The sequence below is a fragment of the Gymnoscopelus braueri genome, assembly GCF_963280865.1.
Source record: "Gymnoscopelus braueri genome assembly, chromosome: 4".
NCBI lineage: Eukaryota > Metazoa > Chordata > Actinopteri > Myctophiformes > Myctophidae > Gymnoscopelus > Gymnoscopelus braueri.
In genome coordinates, this window is record NC_137605.1 from 48,312,173 (window position 1) to 48,333,210 (window position 21,038).

Consider the following 21,038-nt stretch of genomic DNA (forward strand, 5'->3'; position numbering starts at 1 on the left):
TTTCTGCATTGCAATATTGATACTTTTTACTTAGGTAAAAAAAATAAATTGAGTAATTTTTCCACCACTGCTCTCCCCTTGCCCTCTCTCACCGCCGTCCCCCAGCCAAATGCCTGCCTTGCAATGGTGATGAGAGAGAGTGGCGTTAGGAAGGAATGGTCCGTTTGGTTTGGTCCGTTCCTCCCCCTGCCTATTCCACATCTCTGCGATGGTAGTTTCTATTACGAGAAGGTCAAATTACTCTGCATGTCTGCTCACTGTGTTGTGTGTGTGTTTGTATGTATGTGTGTGTACACTTGAGCCGTGACGCACGCCTTGAGGAGGAAGAGATAAAGAGAATCGTATGTCCGTCCGCACATGTTTGAAAACAGCTGAACTTTGCACATCATCACATTGTGACGCCGCTTCGTTCCGCGCTGTGTGAAAGTAAGTAAGTACCGACTCACTGTCTATGATGGCTTGTTTAGGACGGGGCTGTCTGGTCTGGCGGAGATAGACGCTTTGAGTTCTTATTTAGATAAACTGACATGTTTCTGGGTATTTCTTTGTGTTAACAAATCTGGGCATGCAGCGTATAGTGTGCCTAGAGACCACGAGAACCATTATTACGCGTGACGTTAGAGATAGGAAGCTTACAAAAGAAAATACACTGTTTACCGATGCCGGGGACTGTATGGGCTACATGTGTTAACCACTTAAACCCCATATGGGTAACCGGGCGGAGACTCTCAGGGCTCAATACTTGTCTCTTTTCTGTTTTCTGTTATTGTGGGGGAAAGCTTTCGCTGAAAATAGCCGATCGACAAGCTGTGAGTGTGAGCTTGTCCATCTGCTATTTTCAGCGAAAGCTTTCCCCACAATACCGGTGCTTCTGGGGTTTAAGTGGTTAATTGCAGTATTGATGATGAGGTGATGGAATTGTAAAACATGCCATGCAAGCGATTTGGGTCATAACAATAGCCTTATGTGTGTGTGTGTGTGCACTGATTAATAATGTGTCTTAGAAACCTCACGCACCTGCCTACAGGCACTGTATATAGGCGCACGACGCCCTGTCACTCATGTTAATGTTTATTAAAGGCAAATTTGACAGCTTTGATTTACACTTTTCTCCCAAACCACAGACTGTGTGCTTCCGATATTTTACTTCAGTGCAGTGCTTAAAGGTGAATGACTATAACTAACTAGGCTTACTAGACAGTGCAAGAGAAACTTCACTCCTCAGCAAATAAGAAGCTCAGTGGCAGACAGGGAGCGGTGGGCTTAAACATGAGTCATCATTGTCTGTCCAAAACTCATGATCTGCAGTATAGATAGGTCTATTAGATACCGTTTACAATACATAATGCAACGAGGTACCCTATAGCCCATTAAGGTGCAATATGGGGATCATGTGGGAGCTTGAATGCAGTCTAGGCAATTTTCATCCTGCTATACATGCATCTTAATGGCAGGTCAGCTCAGTCCAAGACAGAGCGATCAGCAAGTTTGGAAGTGGATCAAGAGTGGATCTGCTGGCAGAATCCTAAGTGGTCGCCCAGCCCTGAACCTGTGAGGCTCAGTCTGGGGCTTTGCTCTTGTTGTTAGGTTGTTCAAGGTCAGGGCATAGTGTGGGGTGTTGGTGTCACTGTCACACCTTACAGTTTGTTCACGGGAGCCTGTCACAATATGTATTATATTTGTATTCAGTTTGACCACATAGGTCAATTAAGAACACAATTATATTCACAAGGATGGGCTTGCAGGAGGCAAGCCTCTCTGACAGTTATATTAATAATAACCCTGGTGACATGATTAGTTGTTGTTGTTGTTGTTGTGGTTGTTTGTATTTCCCCCATTTATACTGTATGGTGTGGATAGACTTTATCTTGCTGTATATTGCTGTATATTGTTGATACTGTGTTGATAAAGTTCCCTCACCTTTGCATCAGTGTGCATCCTTCTACCATTAAAAAAAAAAGTATATTGTAATATTTGGAACAGTAAGAGGAAATAATTTTTTGCATTCTCCAAAACAATCTTCTGTTCCCACAAAGTGGCAACTTGATATTGTTTAATGAAATTCCTTTAGCTCAAACCAATCTTATTAGCATAATCAAGGTCATTCACTTAAAACATATTTATGAAGTTCTCTAGGCACACATGCACACAATCATTCTCTCTCTTTCTCTCTCTCTCTCTCTCTCTCTTTTTCTCTGTCTCTTTTTCTCTCTCTCACACACACCGCATACACACCTTTAATTTTGATTCAAGTGATATAATTATGCGTGGTTGTGCCGCCTTTGATTAAATAATCACCCTGCTGCTTGCTGTTGCCAATTGATTATCCCATCAAGATTTGTGGCCAAGAAATTGGACTCATTTCAATTAGCTTAAATATATCTGTTATCTTCAAAGACCAAACTAAATGAGGTGACTTCCAGTATACTACCCGTTAGTTTTGCTACACCAAGGCCACCTCACTGAGCTTTGGACAAGATGTCATATATTGTATGCATTGTATTGCAGTGCTGAAATGTGATATACAGCGTAGCCTGTAGTTTCTAGATGGCTCTAAGACAGAATTACTACCCAGAAAAGCAAGGCTCTAAATCATGTGGTGGTGTGGCTGCATCTAGTGCCATCTATCTCCACCACCTCATTAATGCACATGCACACAGTGGTCAGGTAGTGCACCTCTCATAGGAATGCAGGCAAACACTATTATCAATTCTAGCTCTGGCTTGTTGCCAGGTAGAGTACTGTATGTACTGAAATTATTAAATGGAATGTTTCATTGATTCATTTTTGCACAGTTTACATATTTTCGATATTCCTTGTATTGAACTGGTGCACCTGCGCAGTTTCAAAGAAATGGTTCTTCTTCAGGGGTTATTGTGGGCAAAATGATTAGCCACAGCTATTTGAATAACCACTTCTGCTACATGAAATAGTTATCAAACTGCAGAAATGTACAGTATGTTCTGCATTAGTTCTGTCAGTGGTTGATTAATGGCTCTTTGTTGTCCTGCAATGGTCACATTGCAATGCTTGCATAATGGTTAGTACTCTGCTTATGAATGTGAAAAATACTGTAGCCCATGAAATTTATTTTATTTTATTTGTACAATCAGTTAATAAAGTTTAGGCTACTGTAATATGATTGATTAAGAAGAATGTATTGTACATTAAGGAATAATGTAGTGAATAATCATGATCTATCAATCAGCTAATGTTGCTGTGTACATCCAACTACTGTACTTAAAACCATTCTTAACATATTCAGAAAGTCATAAATTATGGAAAGGACCTTGACTGATTGCTTATCAGTTACTAGTGTTCATGTTCAGCTAGAGCCAAACCAATAAATTCATTCAGCATTATATGCTGAGATAATACTTTAAAGAAGCATGCATTATCAGTGTGTTTTAATGTGTCATTTTCTTTTCTCGTCTCGGGATTATGTTTTCGTTGTCTGTGAGGAGTCGTTTTCGTCCACCGCTGGACCGATTGGCGTGAAACTTTGTAAAGAAGACATAACGGGCTATAACAGGCCACTTCACATTTTGGCCTATAACTCTTGAACCGTAGGTACTGCAGTCGATTTTCTCTGGATTCCTGTGATCATGTTGAACTCTCCATATAGGCCACGTCTATTTCCGCCTGACTAGATCTTCAGCTATTTTACCCCAGGTAGGCAACCAGTCCTGGCGGAGATCTGCACTCTGTTGAATGCACTTTTCTAGTTTTAATTGTGGAGAGACCGCCTGCTTCAATAGACAGTATGGTATATGAGACATACATGCATTAGGAGGCACGGCTTGCCCTGGCCAATGTGGCAGCCGCATTACGCAACTCTCCAAATGAACAGCAGTGGCCAATGCGGTATATATATTTATGGCTGTAATTTCATTACTCACTCAGTAAGTCAGTCAGTCAGTCAAGACCTGCAAGTTTATTAGGTTGGCTTCCTGATCCAGCCAATTGTTTTTAATCGAGGATTGGTATTGTTATCACTTAGGTTCTATTGAGAACTTACATAGGGGTTAGGGTACAATACGTGTCAAACTTGGTGAGTAGCTGTGCATTGGATTTAAGGTACTTTGCAAAGAATGAATGTGCTATATTAAGGGATTTTAATCAAAAGTTTAAGTTTAATTTCTTCTTCTTTCTTCTTCTTTTGTGGAGCATCATATTATTGAACCAGAGCAGGCTTCTTGTAGCTAAGCATTAATGAAAAGTGCCTCTAAAAACTTCAGCCAAAGACAGGCCTTGAATCAAAACAAAACCAATTACATAATGACGCGGGCTGTGATAGTGATTTCCTGCCTTCTGTTGTGATTCCAGGAATCAAACCTGATAAAATAAAAACCTCTTTAGTGATTCCAAAAATGTATTTTCATTTCTGTCTCCTAAGACCCTAAGTATGTTGTGAACTTTGTTGCCAAATAGAAGTTCTCCTTGTGATACCGAAAACAGTACTTGATACAATTATTTGATCTGCTTGTGTCTTATGTGGAGACTGAAAGTTGTATATTGTGTGTTTTTTTAATGTGGGAAACGGAAAACCCATTGCCAGTTGACCAGAATGCCACGTTGTTACATTGGATGTCACAAACATGGCAGATCATTATGGGAACAAAACTCTTAACAGGAACTATATCCACCATTATAAATAAAAGTCTGTCATCTTATCAATCGTGATGTTTGTGGGAGTTTATAGTTTTTTTTTGTCCACTTAAGTCTAAGAGTAGAAGAGCTGTTTTGGGATCACTGATAATGTAACCATCCATTGTCTTTATTGATTTAGTATTTAGTATCCAAAGTAAGCATTAGCATTCTTCAGTAAAATAATGCCACCCTGAATGACACCCAATAGACACAAGTAAACTGCGGGTTGGTATGTTCTCTCGAGCTTTTCTAATGCTATCATCTTCCCCTTTGTCTCTCAAAGGAGACTTGTGGAAGATGCATCTTCTTATCTTACCCTCCCTCTCCATCCAAATAGAACATCAACATCGGGAGAAAGCTAGCAGTAAGTTGTATCTTACTTTGTGAGGCAGGCTTGGTGTGGGTCCATAATAGCTTTACCTACGTACATACAGTAAACGGCATCATGGGACTGGTTGGAGGATTACAGAGGATTTGCCCTGCTAAGCCCATGGTAACCCAGCCCATTGACCCCCTCATTCTCCTCCCCCTCCTCCTCTGAGCAGACCAGCTAACCAGTGTCTTCTTCTGGTCCCTTCTCCAACATGCTATAGCCCATGATGCACTGGGAGCCCACCCATGTGACCCACAACAACAGGGGTTATTGAGGATAACCAGTAGCCTGGTAGACCATCCCGGTCGCGGAATTCACATTTCATTTCTGCGACCGGGATGGTCTACCAACACTAGGCCTGTCACAATTATTACATAATTGCCTAATTTTTCAAAAATAGCAGAAATAGCAGATCTACAAGCTTACAACACGCCACTTCGTGACGTGTTGTAAGCTTTTAGATCAACTATTTCTGCTATTTTAACTTTTTTTGAAAGTCTAAAATTAGATTAAATGTGTCAGTAATTCTTTGTATATTTAAGTTATTTGTCAGCCCTGTGGAATTTGTGATTATGAAGCCTAAAAACCAAACGCAAATTTAAATTGTATTCATATGTTCAATGCCAAACACACAATTAAATTGTTAATCGCAATTATTTGTGTGACAATTAATCGTCAACTTAAATTTGTAATCTTGACAGCCCTATCTGCCAGGCTAGCTAACCATGTAGGATGGTGGAGAGACTCTGGGGATGGTCATATTTCATTGAGTTTAAATTGATTGGTCTAAGAGTGATGAATAAACATGCAACCATCAACTGCTGTGGAGGTGTCTCACCTCCACTGTGAGAGACATTCGTGATAAATTAAAACGCATTTTGATCTGTTGATGCAATTCTGTTGGATGTCATGGTAAATGGAGAAAAACAGTGGGAAACGTAGGCTTCCTGAAGTGGTCCAGAGTATAATGAGATGCTTGCAAACATGGGACTTTATTTTTTGCTACAAAAACGCATAACTCAATCAATATTGGCGCATATAGAGCACACAGCATGGGGTAAATTAAGGGCATGTTCCAGATCAAACAGTAGGCTAATAGTCCGGGTGAACATATTTGTAAATCTGACAACCAGCTGCCATATATCACAGGATTATGCCGCATACTGTATCTTGATTAGAAAAATGTACTACAGGCTATACTATATGGTTTGGGCCCAGAACACATGAACATTCATTGGTTTCTCTCTTGGACACTGCATGAAAAAACTAGGCATTAATTAACTTTAGGTATGGGGACAAAGCATATTTGACTGACACATTTGTGTCTGTCAGCCAAATATCATTCAGTGACATGACTCAGCAGTCCCCCTAAAGCCTGATTTATACTTGGTTGCACATATGGTTGTGACGTGCACCGAAAATAGCAGATCTACAAGCCCACAACATGTCACAGCGCAACGCGTTGTGAGCCTGTAGATCTGCTATTTTCGATGCACAACACCGGCGGTGTGCAACTAAGTATAAATCAGGCTTAACTCACCTGAGTTAATTTGTTTAAACTCAAACTGACAGCGTCCTAACTGTGGTACCTTGCCAAGAGATACTCTCACAGTAAAATACTGAGTGTTAATTGAACTGAGATACTCTCAGAGTTAATTTAAAGGAGTAGTTCACCCAGAAAATGACTTATTTTCTATCAATTACACACCCCACACCCTCACTTAGTGCCACGCTGCGAGCTTGTCCATCTGCTATTTTTGAAGGATCTTGAAAGTGTGAGAACTACTGATTTAGAAGGCATTTGTATGATCATCCTCGGGTCTTAAAGGGTTAAAACTCAGGATTTTTACCGTGCTGTTGGAAAGCTCAGGTTTTCTCATTTGGCATCATCATCTTCATCTGAGTACATCTGAAGCCTCTGTGCTCAGTCACACAAACCTCCGGAACATTAACAGACAGAAATAGACAGACCCAGGAAGAAACAAAGTTATTTTGTCTCAGCTCTGTTTCAAAATGAGATCATCTTTTATTTGCTTGGCATAATAGAGCTCATTAGATTTAATAATAATAATATCTCGAATTTATATAGCACTTTTCTGAGTACCCAAAGACGCTTTACACGGTGGCATGAGAAGAAGAAAAGAAAAACAACTTTATTATGGGGGGAAAATACTGAAAGAAAAGACTAAAGACTAAAATCAATGAAAACAGTGGAATGAAAAAAAGATTGTGGGGGGGGGGTGTTGGAGTTAGCTTGGGAAAGCGATGTTGAAGAGGTGGGTTTTGAGGGTGGTTTTCAAGGTTTTGATTATGATTGGCATTATTTAACCAACATGAACCCTAATGCAAATGAACTCAATCCTGATTAATTTCACACCTTTTTCACACCTTTTAAAAGTTAAAAAACCTTTGCAATAATATATAAATATGTGTTACTTCCATACAGTAGTTAGTTGTGGTATCAAGTGTGTACGCCTACTTCAGAGCACATTGCGCTTCTACAGGTACAGTAGTTGACCTTTGCTCTTGTCTGTACCACTGTACAGCGGCAGTGTCAAAGTTGGACATTTCTCAACTTTGAAGCTTATCTTTTATTTAGCTCTACCTCCTTCCTGCCACAGTAGTGAAAGCAGTAAGCACCGCTCTACATAGACAATGCATTGAACTTCGCCACGGCAGCAAAATACCACTGCTGGTATGAATTTGGCGTTAACGGTCTCTAACACTAGCCTGGTAAACCATCCCGATCGTGTGAATTCACATTATCATGTGTCTTCTGAATTCACACGACCGGGATGGTTTACCAGGCTAGTGTAACACAGAGAGTGTAGAAATGGAACCAAATGGACGCTATTACATGTTGAATTAACACTGAGGATTTTACAGTGTAGTTTGGGGTCCCGGAGATAATTGTATCAATTGGGCGGTCCGTGGCCTAATGCATATCAAACTGAGGATCCTTGACATTAAAAAGCTTAAGAACCAGGGCGCTCGGGTCAGTGTGCGGCGCAGTGGTAAAGTGCCTGCCCACCTCCGCGGAGGTTGTGGGTTCGAATCCACCGTGGTCCATCCGTCTTTGACGAGCGTCTACACGAACACAATTGGCCCGTGTTCGGGGGAGGGAAGCCGGTCAGGGACGTAAATCCTACAGGCTGGGGGGCGGCACCTGTCAGCAGGAAGTGTTGGGCGGGAGGAGTACGACAAAGGCTCTACGTCCTCCCGGTGGGGGCTCCTCACTGGCAGGTGAGTCAGTAGGATACAACAGCCGTGACAACACAGAAATATGTGTGGGGACGAATCAATTGGGATAAATTGGGGAGAAAAAGGGGTAAAAAGCAACAAATAAACCAAAAAAATAAGCTTAAGAACCAGTGATCTTGCGTATGCTGCAGTAATCTGAGGTCAAGGGCTAAACAGTTGATTTAATTCATTATATAACACCACTAAAAGAGCAAGTTAGAGGCATGTTGTTGGCAATACTGTACTTTAAGCCCAATGCATGTAGGCCTGTATTTATTTTTATATGAGTTCTCAAATCGGTAGTTTTATAGAGCTCGCATTACAAGTGCACTTTTTGTTACATTGTATTTTCACTCATTATTGGACTGGGTTCAAATAGTTTATAAGCTATTAAATGAACTCGGCCTGTGGTTTTATGTTCTTTTTTTTATCGATCGTGGTAATTTAAGCAACATTTACAGTCTCCCATTTTTAAACCTCATTGTGATGACAGTCCCATAAGCATAGATTGTTCTAGTGTTTCCCAAAGCCCAGCCCTTTTTATAATGCAGTGTAGCTGTTATGACTCAGGCTTCAATGAGCATCCACTGGTCCTCTTCAAGAGCTGAATTAGTGTACCAGGTGATCCATGTATTGTAGTGCATCTCTAAACGTTGCAAAAATCGAGTTGTTAGTCGCACATGAACCCTACAACCCTCCCCGCTCACTCAGTTAACACCCTGAAAACACCCTGGTCAACACTCCACACATCTAGGCTCTTCTCATTTTCTATGCAGATATGTTGGTTAGTTTGTTCACATATTTTCTTAATTTTGATTAGTTCTTTCCTTGACAACAAAATGTTGAGAATATTTTTAGATGGCATTTTGTTTAGAGAAATATGTCCTAGTTTCTTCGGGGCACTACATTGTTCTCTTCTTTGCCCTCTACTACTACTGCGACTGTTTACCTTCTGTTGTTTGTTGACTAGGGCTCATGCTTACCCTACTTAGTTTGAGCTTGCAATTGTAAGTCACTCTGGCTGCTAAATGCCTTAATTGTAAATGGCAAAAATAGCCATTACAAAATCCATTTGAACTTGTTAGAAATTGTACTTTTATAGGTCAAGGAATCACCCATCCATTCTCATACTTGCATGACAATTGAGATGTTAGTCCCGCGTGAACGTGATTTCATAATGGCACCATTCAGGTTGTGAGATATCTGGACAGTGAAATCATCACACGATGATGAAGCCGTTATCCCCTTCAGGTGATAAGACACTGGCGTCATTTACATTTAGATTCCTCATTTGGCAGCCAGATGCTTTCATCCAGAGCTGCAACAATGACACAGTGAACCTCAGGCATATTGCAGAGGTCCACAGGGAAGAGGCAGATAAGATGCCCCTGAGAAGATAACGACAGCCATGCATCACCACCGTTACGGGAACGCAAATATGGGAGTCAAAAATGACAGAGGGGGTGTTTACTCGTTGCCCAGTAATTGACTGAACATTTCCATAATGGCATTGTGTTTCCTGCCAGGCTAATGTGACCCCTATTAGTTGAGGAAACATGCTGTAATCAGGCTGTGTGCACGCCGCCGGTCCGATGCAGCCTAGGGAATGAATTGGGGAGAAAGGAATGGCGGGAGCGATGTGAACAATGGTTATGTGGCAGACAATGGGACAAACAGAGGTGATGAGTGGAGGGGAATGTAGATAGGACAGGGGCGTGAGGCAGGGAGAGGACAGGAGAGGGAGGTGAGGGCGTGAGGCAGGGAGAGGACAGGAGGGGGAGTGAGGGCGTGAGGGAGGTGAGGGCGTGAGGCAGGGAGAGGACAGGAGGGGGAGTGAGGGCGTGAGGGAGGTGAGGGCGTGAGGCAGGGAGAGGACAGGAGAGGGAGGTGAGGAAAGGAGAGGACAGAAGAAGGAGGTGAGATGGGGACAAGGAAGGAGAGAGGAGAGACACAGGAGAGGAGAATCAGATGAGTCATATCACTGCAGCAGTCCGGGCCCTGATTGAAATGCCACTGCAGCTTTAAACAGGTGGAATGTTTTCGGTGTGACTTTTGAGGCTGGACTCGCACACATGCGCTTCTGCCAACTCGTCTGCAATGCAAGCCAATGCATCGGATGTTTCAACGTTTCCCATGATGTTTTGTGGGTTGTGTAGACGGTGCCGTTTTTTTAATCGTTCTGTATATTGAATTTAGTTTTTTTTACATACTCCTAGTAGGTCATATAGGCATGTACCGAAGCAACTAAACAAGGGATCTCAAAACAGTCAAGAAAATAAGTGGGTAACAGGTGGCACCTGGTGAAGGTTCATCAGAGTTGAACCCGATGCTTCACATGTGGCGTACTTCACGCCCCCTCAACGTGTCGCAATGTGGCGCTCAGCCTTTTTTCCTATGTAATGGAAGTGAACTGGACTTTTTTTTTTGGGGGGGGGGGGGGGGGAGCATTCATATCTATGTAGGCCTACATATTCATGTCACATTATATAGGATTAGAAAATGCAACTGTAATGTTTATGGATGCATACTTGCCATGTAATTAAATTAATGGCAGCTCTGCACAGTATTGATTGTATTTAATGCTAAGATGTACTGTACTTGAAAAGATTGTTGTCATACGTTGTGTACTACCTCAGTTCCAATTGAAACGTAATGGTGTACTCACTAGCCACGCCCCCTCCCCTGATCAATGCTCTACTTACACTAGCCCCACCCCCTGATCAATAATCCACTTACACAAAGTCTGCATTGTGGACTAACTCCCAGAACCACGTCCCGTCATCTTCAGCTCTCAAAATGGAATTTTAAAACAAAAACATTTAATTTATACAGTAATTGTCACTTGTTTGACAACGTTTTTTTTTTGGCTTATCTTGTGAACGGTGACACTGCCGCTGCTGAGCGCTGTCTGGTAGCGGAAGCAATGCGTTGGTTCCAGGCACAGTTTGTCCCTTGTCTTGTGTCGAGTGGCCCTGTCAGCCACAAACTCAAAACAGGGCCTGAGTAGGAGTCTGAACCCACAGCCCCTGTGTGTCATTGTTGTGTTACGGTCGGAAGCTCGGAGCAGAAGTGTGGGCTAGAACGCCGCTAATACCTGCTGTCCCTCTGTCTGTCTGACGCATTCGCCTCAATCCATTACATGCTTGGATGCTGATAGTGTTTGTCAGGACACTCTACCCGCCCAGAGACAATTAAGCTGAAACACAAGGCTGGCTTAATGAAGCTCGGCAGGACAAACACCCTCAAACAAGGTTCTTTTACCACAGATAAAATCACATGTCCGTTCATGTCAAGGGAAGTTAAATGGGGATACTGGCACCCAGCTTTGGGGGTAGTTCTGTGAAGAGGCTGATAATCAAGGATGAAAAACTTTTAAATGTATTTTGGGTTCACCTCAATTCACATAATGTTTTAATGTTTTATATTTCCATACGTGTAGGAGACATTGTTCTAGGCATGGGAAATTAACCGGAAATATATCCCGATATTTAGAACCAATAATCAACTTAATCTTGCTCAGGTTAATCGAATAATGGAGAAGCAGTTGTAGCAGCTTAATTTTTTATATCTTATATCAGACTGTTTATATTCGACTAGATCAATTAGTCTGATTAGCTACTTAACCCTGTATTAGATTTACCTCGTTGTGGCCCGGACCGCTGGCTTAGGGGTCCGGGCACCTAGGCTCCCGGACCCTGACATCGCGTGGCGGGTTCGAGTCCCGATCCCGAACGCCTTTGCTGCATGTCACTCCCCATCTCTCTCCCCATCTCCTGTCAACCTACTATCTATATGTACTATCAATAAAGGCATTAAAAAAAACATCTTTTAAAGAAATGATGATTGACCTTGTTGTAAGTGGTCAGATTGGTGGTCTGCGTATTTTTTCAGAGAATGGTATAATCAATATACCAATCGATCGATTGTGTTCAGCTTGGATCAATGGAACATAGTATTTAGCAGTACCACAATGAAACCAAGGTGCAGGGTTAGGGGGGTACACTGGTGGCCAATCACAGCGCAGGATTGGGGGGTGCAAATATCCAAACCTCACATATAGGGGCGGTTTCACCGCCCAAAAATATCAGGATGTTTTTTTTACACAATATTCTTTTTTTGTTTTGCCTATTATTTTGGTGCCCACTTGCAATATCCCCACGGCCCACCAGGGGGCCCCTGCCCACAGGTTGAGAACCACTGTTCTACATCATATCCTTCATCATCCCTGACTTCCTGTCTGTCACTGGTTTCACGTTTTACCATCTATTCCTCAAAGAAGGAATTTATTGGTTTGTGATTGTGCCCGCTGGCAAGGGAAGTTGTAGTACCCATATAAGCTTAATCAGAAATAATGTTCAAACTATTTTCTGTTTGCTGTGGTTCCTTGAAAGCTTGAGGGTTTATTTTTATTTTTCTGTGCCAGTGCTGGGTTCGGTAAAGCACTCTCTATAATCATTTTAAAGCCCTGTGACTCTTTGAAATTGTCTCTGTCTGTCTTCTCCCGGGGCACTGAATCTGTATTCTCAGATTAAAGAGCCAGTTCACAAAATGAAATATTTTATAACTGGATTTGTCTATGTGCATTTTACCTGCAGGAATCTTTATGGAGCAGTTTGTCTCCATCCCTCTTTCACAAAACGGCTTCTGTGTTCTCCACCAGGGTTTACGAAATAATGAAAACTACAATTGGGGAAAAAATGTAGTGGTAAAATAAAATAAAAAACAAAGCTTTACAAAAAAATATATATATGTAACTGTTTTGTATATTTACAAAACTAACCAACACAAACTAAAATCATAGAGGGTAGATCATTGTAGATCTGCTATTTTTCTGACCTTATTGAATCTCGCCCCTGACCATATTACAATCCAAAAAAACACAAACTAATTCAAACTCGGCCCGGATCACTGGCCTAGCGGCCCGGGCACCTAGGTTCTGATGTAGCCAGGCAGTGCATCATGGGTTTGAGTCCCTTTCGTGACGATCTTTGCTGCATGTCTCTCCCCATCTCTCTCTCTCCCTGTTTCCTGTCCATCTCCACTATACACTATAAATAAAGGCAGAAAAGCCCCCCCAAAAAAGGTCAAACTAAACTAAAAGTTGGCCTTTTCAAAAAAAAAAAAAAACTTAACAAACCTGCTTTTAAAAAAAAGACTCAAAACTAAACTGAAATTCAAAACAAAAAGTTTAAACGAAATAAAGATAAAAACAAACTAATAAAAAATGCAAAACTATAATAATTTGGTTCTCCGCAGAGTTAACGTCAAGCTGTTGCCATTCATGACAGTCCAGACAACATGACATCATCCCAATCTAATCTGACAGCTGTGGCCTTTAACCTGAACCGCGTTGGATGTTGTCCTTCTGTCCGTAATCCAACCAATTGTAATATCTAGGACAAAAGTTCATACCTAACCTTTCACAATGTTATGTTTTAAAGGGGGACACTCACAATTGTCAACATTATCTAATCCTATTACCTTATATTAATATAATTCATATTTGTGGGCTAATCTTCCATAGCAGCCATCAAACGGAGCAATGTTCTGTGTAGAGTTGCTGCAGAAGGGTATTATCAGTCTTTACACGGTGTGCAGGCGCACACAGATTACGTTACTTGCTCACTCCCTTATAAATTCACTCCCTTATAAATTCACTATATACTATATTTTATAAAACACACATGGTACAAATTTATGTGGCACCCATGTTCTTGTTTAACTCGTGTTATCAATATTTGATGACAGGCAGTACAATTATGAAGTGAAAGTGACTGTTCTGCCTCCAAGATTTTTTTTGCAAATCATTGAATATAATGTATATACTTTTGTAACACAAATCTTTGCTTCTGGGGATTCTACAAATTCTTTCAAAATGTTTTTTGAAAAAACTGATGTTGCTATTATCAGTGGTTCTCAAACTTTCATGTCGAGGGCCACCCAAAATTATATGCATTTGGCCCCGAACCCCCATTTAAAAATAGCTTGTTCCAGGGACCACCCCCAGAAGCAAAGTTTTGAGTTACAAATGTTTGCTTGAAAAATAATAATATTTATATTCAAAGATTTGCACAAATGTTAATGATTTTTCAAAAATAGCAGATCTACAAGCTCATGCCGTGCTATGAGCTTGTGTATTTGCTATTTTTGAATAGCCAAAGTATAAGATAATGGTTAAAGTGGTTAAAATCTAAAATGACAGATGCTTTCCCGGTCTTAATGGGTTAAGAAAGTAGAGAGAGAAAGTAGGCTCTAAAGTTTACTTGACAATTGCTTTTTTGTTTGTTTGAACTCCTGCCAGATTACTCTCAAGTAATCTTGCTATTTATTTGGTGTTTCTGTCTGGCTCAATGCCAGGCCTGTCGAATAGGACACCTCCTGGTTGACAATGTTAATCATAATGAAGTTCTTTGAAGCAGACGAGCAGACATCCACATCGATCGACAGCACACAATGGATTAATGAAAGTAATTAAAGTAGGCTGTGCGCATGCGCATCCAGTCTTATCGGTATTACCGTTGTTGACGATGCATTTATTAATTGGTGCGAAATTCTCCACACTGCGACAACCCTACTTCTGTGTCTCTGAAACACTGCAGAAGTTGTGCTGAAAGTTGACATAAGTGATGTCACTGGCGTTAAAGGGATAGTTTACCCCCAAAAAGACTTTTTTTCTATCGATTATCTTCAAATTATTGGCTTAGGAATGCGACAAAAAACAAAAAAAATCCATGAATTCAAGTCTCCAATCCATGGTGTGACTAATCGATAGAAAAAAGTCATTTTGGGGGTGAACTATCTCTATAGGTCTGATTGGTGCCAGTGCTGTGCTTTGTAAGATCGCCCTTGATCGCTGTGTTTATGGCATGTGGATCTCGGGAGAGATCCACACAGGAATGGCATGGCTCCAATATGGATCTCGGACTTCATGTGGCCAGCCAGCTATGACATGTCTATGACTTCTGACTCCAAATATGGGCAAGGTTTCAGCCGATCCGAGAGGTAATAAGTTAGCACAACTGACACTGTGCACAAAGAGGTTGGTCCAGTGGTTTGCACGATTAGCGCCAGAGAAACAGACACGCCGAAAGATGGATCCTCTTATCGACGGCCAGTCCTCTGCAGAGCCACGCCTTAACAATAGTGGTCTTCAGAAAATATGCATTGTTTTGTACTGCTGGCCAAAGACCATAAGGGCCGTGCCAGGCCGGTGTTTGTCCGCAACATACAGTACATCAGCTGAAATACACATACAGGGGAATTTTCTCTCTGTTATATTGTTGTGATATGATAATCGTTCTCTGTATGCTGGATTTAATGATTACATTTGTGCAAAGCACAAACTAGAGGTGTACATAGTTGAGCTGCAGCACTCTCTGGTGGACAGGTTTTCCCGACATTGTGTGTATACATGTTATGCATCTGTACACAGAGAGACAGGGCATACAACCGACTGTCTCAGTGGAATAGTTTTGCCCCTTAAGCTTTGCGCAAAATGACAACTTTAATGGGAGCGTGGTGTTGTCATCATCTTCTGGGGATCACGGCAGCCATCCAGACAGCTGGGCGGTAGTGGGCGCCTCTCTGCTTTAGATGACTTGTGGAAGTGAGCTCCTTTTCTTATCCCCCAATGGATTCCATGTCACCTGAATGAATCATCAGATGTTACCGGTGTCTCACTACTTTGTTAACCTTTTACACATGATGGGATGCTTATTCAGCTTTCCTGTGGGCTCTGCTGGTGATGTGCACCGGGAAGAAATATATCATGCTGCAGGTGTTACAAATGAGAAGACCTGTGTGTGTGTGTGTTCGCGTGTGTGTGCGTGCACATGTGAGCACGTATAGCTGATGGGATGGGGGTGGGTAGATGGGGCTGAGCCGGCTGTTTTAATCACCCCGTTCTCCTTTTCTTCTCCCTCTGGCCCCTCCACTCATCTCATTACAGATGGGGAGAAGCTGAGAAGTGAGGTCTGCAAGCATGGACCTCTGCATTAATTATTGAACCCTATCTCTTCCTCTGACTCGTTGTCCACAGTCCCTCTTGATAACCTTTACATGAAAGAGCAGGGGCTAACTCCCAGCCATTATACAGTGAGGGGGGAGGGGAGGAATCGCACACAGAGACAAATCCAAATCGTGGACTTGAACCGTTCATAGGGGTTTGCTACCTAATGGCCTGCATGGGAAGTTTGCCTACATCAGCAGATATAGTCACTCTTTCTTTAATTGCAGTCTAATTGCTTGGGTTCCTCACTAGTCCGGTAGAGCTCCAGTGCTTATCATGTGATTAATTCCGCAGCATGTTAAAAGTGTGTACCGCTGCTCATTAGGCAAATAACTGTATTACTGTCTGTAATAGGCCTGTGTGATATGACTTCAAATCACAAATATTTCAAACCTTTGCCTCAATTACGATTTATGAGCGATTATTTAAAAAAGGGAAAATATCAGATCTACAAGCACACAATGTGCGGCACGTTGTACAATACTTCATTGTGAGTTGTACAACAAAGTGTAATACAGGGTTACTGTATGTGGTTAATTGGACTAATTCTACTCATTACATCTACTGAATGTTTTTTCGTGTCGATTCGTTGATATATAAGAAATAAAAACCAAAACCTGCTTCTCGATTATTCGATTAACCTACTTGAGCGAGATTAATTCGGTTATTGGTTCTAAATATCGTTTTCGATATATATTTGGTTTATTGCCCAGCCCTAGTCTGTAATGCAATGCATTATCGAAAGTGACAACTGTCCCCAACTGTCCCCAGTTGTCTATAATCCATTATAAACAGTGCTGTCACAATCAACATGTTTACTGTGTCATGTGTCATGGGCTGTTGCTTGTCTCATTCCCCGTCCATTTGAATTGCACGGTCAGAGGCCAGATATTAGAGGGCATTTAGGTCAGCGTGTCTGTGCCTTCCTGACTACTTGAGGGCAACTTCATTCTATGATGCTGAAAATCTCATTATGTCCCTCTGTCCCCTGTCCACTTTCGCGTGTGTGTGTGTGTGTGTGTGTGTGCGTGTGTGTGTGCGTGCGTGCGTGCCCACACTGCAGGTCTGAAAAGCTCAGCCTTGTACCTGGACCTCCCAAAGCCACTGAGCAGGAGAAAGAAGATTCAGCAAAGATGTTCAGCACCAAAAGGTCAGGGCAGTGTCACTTTAATCTATTTTTGTCCTCTCCTCTACAACAACAAAAAAAGTTACATCGCAGGGCATTTTGGAATGATTGATCTATTTTTGTCCGCTGTTGCTAATAAATAAATAAATAAATAAAATGTCAGAAATCCCAGGGCATTTTGAAATGATTTCCTCTGATAACAGTTGGCATTTCTAGACAGCTGTGTTCACAGATGACTTCGAAAGGACATGGTTGTGTGTGCATAGGTGACTTGTTATTTCACATCACAGATGTGTGCCTACAGTAGGTGACTCTTTTTTCAGGTAAACGAAAATTATGTTCTTTGAAATTATTTGTAACTTCTAACTTCATGGAACCTATAAAAAAAGGGACAGGCCCTGTTTACTTGCACGTGGATGGTTTATCAAAGTCCCATGCCTCATTTATGCATCAAAGTATTGGCGCTCTACCCCTGCAAGTAGAAATCGAAAATTACTTTATGCTTTAAAGTTACTCTGTGCTCCTGCATCTTTCATATGTGTGGGATGTTTTCTTGTGTGGCTTTGTTCCATGTATAGTGTAAATGCACTCAAAAACACAAAACACAGCATGTCAATGGTCGGTAAGATTAAAGCAAAATGCTTTTGAGTAAATTATTGCCATCAAAAGTCCAGTCCATTTTATGTCAGTACGTTCAAAACAGCATAACTGCAAATACGTATTGCGTTCTATTCAGTAACTGTGCTAGCCAAGTTTTGTTAATGTTTTATCATTGAACACAACGGTCACACTTTCTCTCATACCCCCTGTAGTACCTCTGCTTACACATACACCATTTGAGAACTTTTACATGCCAAGCAAGCACCCCCAAATAGCCATAGCCTCTGGGCACGAAATGGCTTGTAAAAATGGCTTCCAAAAAACTCCTGAAAATAGCAGATCAACAAGCTCACAACGCATCGCAGGCTACTAGATTTCTTGTAGATTGCAAATGAAATGAATTAATGAATTGAAATTAAAATTATTATTATTGCTTTCCCCCCTTCCTTCAATTGGGCCCCTGGTGGCACAGACCCCACTTTTCAAAACATGTGGTACGTGCTGAGGGCATAATGCATAATGGCATAATTCAGGGGGACAGGGAACAGAAATGCTATCATCTGATGTTCCATGTGTAGATGACGTGCATGTGTCTCCATGCCGTAACATGTGGGATCATCATAAGGTGAGTGAGAAGATGATTAAACGAAGCAAGATCTCCATCTTCAGGGAGCTGGGTCAGCACTTCCTGCTACAGTATGATACGGATAGACACATAATCATTGTCTTATAAGCTGCCATTTTGAAATTCAAAGATTCCAAAAAGCCATTCGCATTTTTGCTGAATGTGGTACAAAGACTTTTTTCCCCCCTCCTCCGGCTAAACTGCTGAACGAGACAAAAAAAAGAAGAAAAAAAGAAATCTGCTGTGGAATTTGTTTATCTGTCAAAGTCTGCTGTGCTGCCGTGGCGGCATCTGTGGGTTTTTCATATTGGTTTTTCCTCACGTTTCCCCCAAGTCCCCAGCACCGGCATCATCTGCATACACTTCGAGGCTGTAATTAAAAGTCTTTAATTAAACTTTAATCAGTCCAATGCCTTCTTGACATAGTACTTTACTTTAGATTTTATTGGAAGGGAGTCCGGAACAGAGGCGAGGATAATAAATCCGAAGGCTTTCTCTGAAAAGCGGCAGCGGTACGTACGTGCCTGTCGCTCCGTTTAGTGCACTCTCCCGCGATACCATAGAGCGCCTCTGTTATGGATGGGCAGTGAGCACTGCATAGACACAGCTTAATTGTTTGTTTTTATACACTCTCGTTAAAAGGTAACTAGAGCGATCACTGTTAAATTGAATCTTTCATTGTGGACAAAATCATTTATGAAATGATTTTCAGTTTGGGGACCTTGTTAAAACTTGACCCTGCAACGACTGCCTCTGCCCACTGACATAAATCTAGCTCTGTAAAGGGACTCGAGAGAAATTCTCTTTGAGAATCCCCCTTTTCTGTAATTTATATCTATTTCTGAGTGCCAAGCAGGGAGGCTTTGGGTACAATTTTTAAAGTCTGAAGACTGAAATAACAGAACATGACATGTGTGATTTGGCTGGGGAGATTGAACCCCCACCTCCCGATCTCTGGGCAGAGCCGGCGGACACTCTAACCACAAGGCCACTGAGCTAGCTGGAGGGTTGGATCGAGGCTATAGGCTCCTGACCTATGGGCCACATGGCTCGGGAACCGTTGGTACTCAAGGCCGAGTATATCCATTTCTCTCAAAAGATAAACTGTGTTCTAATGAGACATTGTATCGTCCACATGTTGAGCAAAGGCTGCAGAGGTGACTAGCGTCCCCTAAATACAGTATCAGAATCCAGAGTGTGAGTGTAAACATTTATCCTCGTATGCCATTTTCTGTTATTTCAGTCAAATCAGTACTTTTTGCTGTGTGTGAGCTATCCGTGCTCACTGAACCTCTGGGCTCTTCAGCCTCATTATTCAGACATCATCTGGGTGCACCCAAACCTGTCATGATCTCCTGTGAGTCCTGAAGACACTTTGCAGCACATCACCACTACGGTCTGATGCTGGGCTGAGTGGGCTCCCAGTCCGGGTGTCTCTGTGTTTAGCAACTCATCCCAGGGCTGTGCAGCCGCTTGCCATGGTTTTTCGGTATGCCACAGGAAGCTTTAGTTTCCATTCTTGACTGTTGTCCATACTGTATAGGCCTACTGGGTTGTCAACTCAAGCTATATAAACTGTATACTGGCTTCAGTGGGTTGTCAACCCCCCCCCCCCCCCCCCCGCGAGCTGTTTTTGGAGAGGCATGGGACAGGTGCAGGAAGGAAGCGCCATGTGCCAGCAGCAGCTCCCTGTCTACCAGGGACAGTGTGATCTTGGAGAGGACTGCGTGAAGCTGTCATGACCGGACCAGTAATTGCTTTCAGTGGAGACTGTAATGAAAATTACCACAATATATGAGGTGGACTCATTAGTGGAGCATGGTAGACCAGATGTGGCTGTTGGCCAAGTCTTCCCACAACTGTGAACGGTGAATGCCACGCTATTGTCTGGCTGTGAAATGTGCTCAAGATACAGCGTGGGAGGCCATTATAATGATACATGGTGCAAAAAAAGGGGCTTCCACTGGCAGCTGATTGTTTCTTCCTCAGACTGGCTGAATGACTCATCCAAAACAAATCACGGCATCAAATAAAGTAAACCTCGTCATTATCGCCATTGCACCGCTACCTAAGCGGCGTTTTTGACCCCAGTATGTTTCTTTGCCACGCATGACATGGCATACAACGTCCTGCCGGCCCTCACCCGTGGTAAAGTGATCAATATGTCCCGTCATGGTGGCAGTTTAGCTGAGGATGACACAAAAGAGATTATAATCTTAACAACATAACGGATTCGACACTGAACCCCATACCGATCGTGACCTTCATTAAAAGTAATTACCATCGAGCTGTCGATCGACATCAAGGAGCCCTGCACTTGATTACTTATGTATGCTGAAGGAGGGGAGGAGAATGGTCTCCTGGGAGCAGCAGAGTGCATGCTGGGATGTGTTAACCCCCTGCAAAGGGTCTGACG

At 42.1% G+C, this 21,038-nt stretch overlaps 1 protein-coding gene across 1 annotated transcript in view; it reads left to right on the forward strand.

Annotated features, from left to right (window-relative positions):
* The first annotated feature begins 316 nt into the window (after window positions 1–316).
* The window catches only part of oxr1a (oxidation resistance 1a), a 189,070-nt gene continuing 168,348 nt past the window's right edge, over window positions 317–21,038 (forward strand). Inside the window, 2 exon segments of the mRNA XM_080425407.1 lie at window positions 317–430; window positions 17,335–17,421. Of these exon segments, the coding sequence (XP_080281533.1) occupies window positions 17,405–17,421 (17 nt within the window). The 5' untranslated portion in view covers window positions 317–430; window positions 17,335–17,404.